This window comes from Zingiber officinale, chromosome 3A (assembly GCF_018446385.1).
Source record: "Zingiber officinale cultivar Zhangliang chromosome 3A, Zo_v1.1, whole genome shotgun sequence".
In the NCBI taxonomy this organism is placed as follows: domain Eukaryota; kingdom Viridiplantae; phylum Streptophyta; class Magnoliopsida; order Zingiberales; family Zingiberaceae; genus Zingiber; species Zingiber officinale.
This window is the reverse complement of record NC_055990.1, coordinates 107391234-107399177: the sequence shown is the minus strand read 5'-3', so window position 1 is coordinate 107399177 and position 7944 is coordinate 107391234. Positions and strand designations below refer to the sequence as shown.

The window sequence follows — 7944 nt, the reverse complement described above, 5'->3', positions numbered from 1 at the left end:
GACCCAAAATCATGATGCATTTCAAAATGATACAGTGGAGATACATTCAGTAGATTCTCATATTCAATCAACATCTCAATTACTTGTAGATGTTAATGTATCTTATGAGGAGATAGATGATGGAGAGATGTCCAACAGTAAGGAGCTTATTGAACTAGCAGAGTCTAGTGAGGAGGACCTACAAAATGTTAATGTTAATGATTAAAATTCATATATCTCACTAGTTATACTCTATTATTCATTAATGTTAAGGTAAATTTTTATTTAGATCTAAATATTCTTGGTTATATCACTAGTCTTACCCTATTAGTCATTATTATTTTTATGATTAAAACTAGTGTGTATGCGTATGTGTTATAATATAATTGTGTAGATATAGACATGTCTAACGTTGGAGCCAAATTGTTTTACGGATTATTGGGGGTTGGTAAGTATTGGTATTATTAGTATTATTCACTGCATCTATTTTTTTTACATATTTCTAATATTTTTATTTGTTAAATGCAGTTTTACCCCAGATGATCATAGAGTATCTATCTACATCACACCCAAATTTAAATAGTGATTTAGCCCTGCTATTACTACATGGAAGCGAGTAGACCAGGAAATAAAGTAATTTTATTACGATGAGTTTTTGGTAAACAATTTTAATTATCATGATTTTTTATAATAATTTGTAAACATATTATTGCAGAAAAAATATACTTGGGAGATAGGGCATGAGGTGGAATTTTATGTTACCTAGAACGTAATTTGTGTCAAACTCTACAAAGACATGCTATACAAAGCAAGACAAAAGGGAATAAAACCATCCTATGTACCTGAGGACATCTGGGATGCATGGCAAGTCATCTAAAACGCAGACAAATGGTAGGAAAATGCAATGACAGCTCGAGCCAATAAAAAGACTGAGCTGGCTGGCCCTAGTACCCGAGTGACAAAGCATATTGCTGGATCCCGATCAATCATCGAGCATGCCTTAGACTTGGTGAGTTTACAATTAATAAATTCTATAAGAATCTTGTACTTGGATTATAAATGAATTCCAATATTTGGAAATAATTACATTCTTTAATATTCAGGAACAAGAGCTACAACGACCTCCTACTTATTAGGAGGAATTTACCAAGACACATAAGTCAAAACATTACAACTTTATAGATCGTTGATTGTTGACATTAGACGTAAGAATATATACTTAAATATATTTAACTATTAACAATGATTACTTAAATATCTGATAAAAATAAATAAATTATTGCTAGGGTTGCACAGGCGTCTTAGTATAGTTTAGAGGGAGGTGAGGAGCAGACTTTATCCACCGACTAGATAAATGATATTTATTATGATGTGATTGGTGAAAGGAAAACGACCTCCAACCTCTATGGTCTTAGGCCCCAGGCAAGAGTTGTATATGATCAAGCAATGCCTCCTAGGGCCAGGAGTCATCCCAGTACATCATCGAGCGCATCTGAATAATCTATTAGAGTAGATGCCTTAGAGTAAGAAAATGCAGATTTGAAGACCCGATTCTCGAGCCTAGAGAGAGAATTTTGAGCAGAACAACAATCCCGATTGGATCTTGAGCAAATTGGCATGGGATATGCAGGCCCAAACCTTCTTGGCTTAGATGAGTGCAACGTCGTATCGTTTTTCCTCTTAGGAGACTCAGGACCCTAATAACCCCCCTGATCAGTAGATTGTCATAGGTGTCTTGACATTTAACTTTTTACTTTTTTTTTGTTCGCTAATGAAACTATCTCTAATGCTGTATTATATCTTTTAAGGAACTTTGATATCTATTCTATACAACACCATCATTAGATATCCAAACTAGTATTCAGGTATGTAAAATAATTTCATATTATTAAATTTAATATGTTATTCATAATTGTGTATTAGTTTGTTCTTTGCTTTATTAGTAATCTATCGTATTAAAATTTCTGCAAGATTGATTACTACTCGCTAATTTTGGATTGGATTTTCTTTGCTAGGAGGTATTGTATTGTGTTTTTAAAATTCAGATGTTGTAGTACTGTACATTCAGATGTTGTTGGAGATGTTTAGATATTTTCCTTTATTTTTTACTTGGATATTTAGTTTTAGATTTGTGTTTGGATTTTTTTGCTTGGATATTTTGGATTGGATTATCGTTGTTGGAGATGTTGTAGTATTATGCTGTTGTTTGGATATTTACATTCAGATGTTATTTTGTGTTATATTTTTTTAATTGTAAATGTATTGTGTTGTTTGAAAACCATCATATGTGATAGTTTAGATTGATATGAAATGTAAATAGGGATGAATGTAGAAACAGATTTTGTCTGTTTAAATTCCAGCATTTAGCTACAGAATATAAATATTCCATTGCTATTTTTCTCAGAAATTGCCTGATATCACGATATATCGCGATGGAATATTAATATTTCATCACTATTGTTTCTCATAATTGCCTGATATTACAATATATTGCGACGGAATATTAATATTTCGTTGCTAATCAACAATGGAATATTGATATTCCATCGCTAAAACTGTCAAAATAAATACCTAAATCATGATACATTGTGGCCAAATATTTAAAAATTGGCTTTAAGTTAGTGACGGGTTATTACGATCCCGTTGCTAACACCAACTAACACCGTTAACATATATAGCGACAGTTATAATATTCTGTCTCTAAATTTAGAGATGAAATTTATGTTCCATAGCTATTTTGCGATGGAAATTAAAATTTCATCTCTAAACACAGGCTACGACAAAACTCGTATCAACGTGATCTTTCAGTTGCTATTCCGTCGCTAAATGAGATTAGCGACAGAATAACGACGAAAATTCGGTCTCTAATGCTATATTTTTTTTTGTATTCACTTCTATGGCGTGGGGTAGTCGTGAGAGTGCCTCTAACGTGGTGATATCACATTTTTTTCTTAGTTACTACAACTTATAATATTAATATAATATTAGTGTAGTATTGTAGCATTTATTTAGTTTTAAAAAAAATCCTCTACGTCAACGACCTAGCCCTCTAGTGCCGCCCTCGCGGATATGGAGAGAGATAAATACAAGTACATAGGATATAGACGCATGGTGGGATAAATCTCAAATCGTCAGTTCTTGAGAATAGACCTTTGACCATTACGCCAGAGATATCATGCGCCCACTGTCTGCACTACATCCTGGGGGCAACATTTATTTAGTAGATTCTACACATTGTACATGCTACTAATTAGCTGCTACAAATGTTTTGAATGATTTTAACAAATTTAAAATGAATTGGATGAAATTTAAATAATTTTGACTAGGTTGATAAAATTATTTTGATATAAGTATTTAAAATTTATGATTTAAAATTTAAGGTAGTAGGATTTTAGGGTTTAAGATTTAAAATTTAGTTATAAGTGATTTTGACTAATTTAAAACAATTTTAATGAAGTTTATAATATTATTTTTTATATAGTAATTTTGATTAAAGTAAAATAGTTGTTTTTTTAACGTTGTGAAAGCTATGGATATATAGTTATAGAGAAATTCTAAATTTTAAAATTTTAACTATAAATTTTAAAGAGTAATGATATGCGGAGAGAAAAAATCATAAGGAAAAGTTTAAGGATAGACACATAAATTCATGATCCATCATTTCACTTTTGTGGGCTTCATTACTTTATGTGTCTATCCTTGAGCTTTTCTTTGAGATTTTTTCTCTCTACATATTATTTTTCAATTTTAAATTATGAATACTATTATATTAAAATATTTTTTATCAACTTTGTCAAAATTATTTAAATTTTATCAAAATAATTTTAAATTAATAAAAAATATTTTAAAATTATTATAATAACTACTCAATAATTTTTATATGTTATAATAGTTACAGAGTAATTTTTACATATTATAGTAATTAGTAATAATTGTTACAATAGTGTTGAAAAATAAGAAATAATATTGTAACAATTATGCAGTAGTTATCATATAATGTTGGATAAGAGATATTTAATAAGGTGTCCTTTTATGTTTTTTTAAAGGAGTACCTAATTTAAATAATTTATGATGTCGTTTTTTTTTTAACATTTTTTTATTAAATATTTTTAAAATTATTATTTAATAAAAAAATTTAATCTGTGAGCTACTCTCTATGTGTACTATATGAACTTTATATTAGCTTGTAATTTTAGATTTATTTTTAAAATAATATCCGGAGCTAGTTTGTATTTTGGAGTTATTATGTAGCTTAGCAATTGCACCTATCAAGACACTGTGGACTCATATTTTATATGAGAATGATTTTTATGTAATGAGTATTTGAATTTTACTTGGGATATTTTCAAATGTCCAAAACACTAATGACATTGGAATACCATATAAGGATTTGACTATATTTCTTGAATTTATCTGATGGTATGTAGCTTAGCAATGTCATATATCAAGACACTATGGATTCATATTTCATATGAGAATGATTTCTAACGAGTATTTGAATTTTCTGCTGTCTACCTTCAACATTAATTGAACTCAGAATTGAGATGTCTATTTTTTTAAAAAAAATATATATAGAGAGTTAGCAGAAGATTAGAAGAGTATCTTTTTATTCATATCATTGAAAGAATATTCATTTTTTTAATAAAATAAAATAATATTTCATACATAACTTAAAATATTCTTTTTTCAAAAAGAAATTTCTTAACATGAATTTCCCATTAGACTCTTGTCTCAAAAAGACATCGAACGGTTAGGATTCAGAATCCGTATAATAATCAATCTTGTCCGTGCGATCGAGGGCTGGCCCTTGGTCTCGAAGGTATATAATTCGAGACCGCTTATTAGGGTTTTTCTTTCTCTTTAACCTTCCTTCTTTCCATTCCACCGCCGCTAAGCTGCGAGAAGGGCCATGGTGAGTAGCTTTCTCGAGCTAATCTGCTGTTGATCCATTTTGGCTGCGTATGAATTCCTTTGAGTCATCGTCTTCGATCCCTAACACAATTTGTGATGCTTTCTCTTTGTTGCAGGGCAAGGGAACGGGAAGTTTCGGAAAGAGGAGGAACAAGACCCACACTCTGTGCGTGAGATGCGGGCGCAGGAGCTTCCACCTCCAGAAGAGCCGGTGCGGCTCCTGCGGCTACCCCGCTGCGCGGATTCGGAAGTGTAAGAAATCACATTCCGTTTGTTTTCGTTCACTTTCATTAGAATTTGCTTTGTATGTAAACCCATGGAACTTTTGCTTACATTTTGGGCTTGAATTGCTACTTTTCCTCAGATGTAGCTAAAAAATTGCTTCTTTATGTGTTTTCTTCTATGGTATGTTGCTCTGTCTTGCTGTAATGAGAGATATCTTCTTGAAACAGATAACTGGAGTGTGAAGGCAATAAGAAGAAAGACGACAGGTACAGGAAGAATGAGGTATCTTCGTCATGTACCAAGAAGGTTCAAGAACAATTTCAGAGAAGGTATGCCTAATCCTAATCCACTCAGATATTAATTATAACCATTAATGGATTTAAGCCTTCAACTGGTTCCTTGCTTGACACTTGCTAGAAAAGTTGTAGATGTTATATGATTTGCTTTGTTTTAGTATCTTGTTTATGCAATCAGAGCTGGTAATCTAATCACCTGTGGATAAAACATACTGGGCAAAAATCAAAAGGATGCCCTATTTTTTCAGAATCATCAAAGGGGCACCCCTTTTTTATTTTTAATCAAAAGGGTGTCTCACCCCACTAGCCTCCCTTTAAAATGATAGGGATATCCTCCCGAACACTATTCAACATTATTATCTCCTGCCATTCAGTCTCATCAGCCAGTTGTACAAATCAAACAAGTCTATGTTGTAGCAACTACAAAGCCACTGCAATGTTGTAGTAGTTACAGTTTCATAGCTACTATAATATGAATGTTAAGTGAATAAGCCTGGGTTGTAGAAACTTCAATTTCGTAGATGCTACAACGTGAATGTTAAATGAACATGTCAAATCCGCTTTGTAGCAGTTACAAAACCGTAGTTGCTACAACGTGAATATTTTTTAGTATGTTAAGTATGCATTGTAGCAGTTTCGTAACTGCTACATTATAGACTTGACATGTTAATACATCTGGCTGATAGGACTGGGTGGCAGGACATAATAATGTCGAATAGTGTACCCCTTATTTTATAAGGAGGCTTGTGGGATAGGGGTGTCAAAAAAGAACTTGGCCCATCAACCGGACTTGAGCCGACCCGAAAAATATTGGGATTGGGATGGGGGTTTTTAGGTTCGGGTGAACCTAGGGAGAGATCACAATCAATTGTGGCCGGATCGCCGTCACGATCCGGCCGCAATTCCATGTGGTCCATCCCCTGGTCCACAAAAATATGGACCAGGAGATCTCCCCCCAATTATTGGGCTCGGGTATAGGATTTTTGGGGCGTGTTCAAATTTGGGTTGAGATTTTTTTTGTTTTGTAAAATCCTTGTTGCAATCCGATCCGAACTCACCGAATTGACAGGTGGGGGTGAGGTATCCTTTTGATTAAAAAAAAAAAAGGGATGCCCCTTTGATGATAGGGGCACCCCTTTGATTATTGCCCAAAAATAATTGAACCGCTGAAGTTTAGAAATCATTGGCAAGTCATTTGTTGCTGATTCTTTCTTTTGGTGTAATCTTGGATGGATTTCTATGTCAACTAAAGCCTGCACCAGATTTTTTGAAACTAATTGCTTGTAATCACTATTCTTCATTTCTCCTTAGCAAAATTCCCAAAGGGATGATTCTTTTATTCCTTTGTACGCCTACCCTTCTCTACACCGGGAACCATCACTTGCCTGTTGCACCACTTGCATCAGCCTTTGGTCCATTTCTGACACCCACTCTGAGATTCCTCATTTGCTTGGGTGAAGCTGAAGGGGATGGGGTTGCAGAGTGGCTGGTGGTGCACTCAAATGGAAGCACTGGATGCTATCCTTCATGAGATCACATAGTGACACATCTCCATTTTCTTTTGTCTGATGTATGGGGACAACATAACACCACGAACATTTTTAGCTTCCCCCACCCCCATCGCCTGCAGGTGGTGAACCAAATTGAATCGGAGAAGCAGTCAGTAAGCTTGTGTTTCCATGCAAATGGCAGCTAGGTGATGCACCACCATTGACACATAGGCCTCATATTGGAGCCCCTCCATGTGCTAGCCTTCAAAGATGCCTCTGATGGTGACATTTGCATCAATGGTGGGGTTACAGATAAAGTCTACCTACCAGGTAATGTTGGTTGTGCTGGAGGTGGCATGAAGCATCGCAACCAGGCCATGTTTTGTTGCCATTGAAGCCATGGTGAATGAGGCAATTTTCCCTACTGTTTCTATGGATATATTCAATTTGGTTGATGTCAACTGGAATGAGATCCCTGCAGAAAAACAAAAGAGGCAGGCGGGGAATGCTAGAATGAGTGTAACAACAGACCCAAGTCCGTTAAGGGCCCGGAGGGTGGGTGGTGGTTGGTCGGTGCCGGGAGCTGGCAGTGTCTGTAAAAAATAGGGAGGAGGTAGCTGAAGGAGAGCGGTATTTAGTTATTCTTTATGTCTATGGTTTCTTTTTGGTAATTAGAAAGAATGGGACAGTCGCTGCCAGTGAAAGAAACATAGGGGCACTTTTACGAATATTTGCCTTTTCTTTGAGTTTGATAATTTATGGCTTTTAGATTCTAGTTGGATTATGGTTATACTGTTGCCGCGGGCCCTCTACTTGATTTTCCATCCTCTATTTTCAGGGACAGAAGCAGCTCCTAGGAAGAAGGCAGCGGCTGCTGCAGTTTAAAAATGAGTTTAGTTGTTACTTGTTAATCTTCCCAGAACTTTATTGTTTAAGACTCGAGTTTAGTTGTCACATTTGGCTCGCTTTGATTGAAAGAAGACATTGTCCTTGTATTTTTAAATTGATGCATCTCCTTTTAGTTTTGATTTTTTTTCTTTAAC

At 34.5% G+C, this 7944-nt stretch overlaps 1 protein-coding gene across 1 annotated transcript; it reads left to right on the top strand.

The window, feature by feature from the left end:
* Window positions 1-4794: 4794 nt before the first annotated feature.
* On the top strand, window positions 4795-7904 carry LOC122052250 (60S ribosomal protein L37-3-like). Its single transcript, XM_042613689.1, has 4 exons — window positions 4795-4891; window positions 5007-5142; window positions 5343-5444; window positions 7740-7904. Exons 1-4 carry the CDS (start codon window positions 4889-4891, stop codon window positions 7784-7786), a joined length of 288 nt encoding a protein of 95 aa, XP_042469623.1. The 5' UTR covers window positions 4795-4888; the 3' UTR covers window positions 7787-7904.
* The last annotated feature ends 40 nt before the right edge of the window (window positions 7905-7944 follow it).

What these genes read in the sequence shown, in the direction of transcription:
- LOC122052250 (XM_042613689.1), top strand. An exon ending in CGCTGCGCGGATTCGGAAGT is followed by an intron (nt 5,143 to 5,342) that starts GTAAGAAATCAC and finishes TTCTTGAAACAG; the next exon opens with ATAACTGGAGTGTGAAGGCA. An exon ending in CAAGAACAATTTCAGAGAAG is followed by an intron (nt 5,445 to 7,739) that starts GTATGCCTAATC and finishes CTCTATTTTCAG; the next exon opens with GGACAGAAGCAGCTCCTAGG.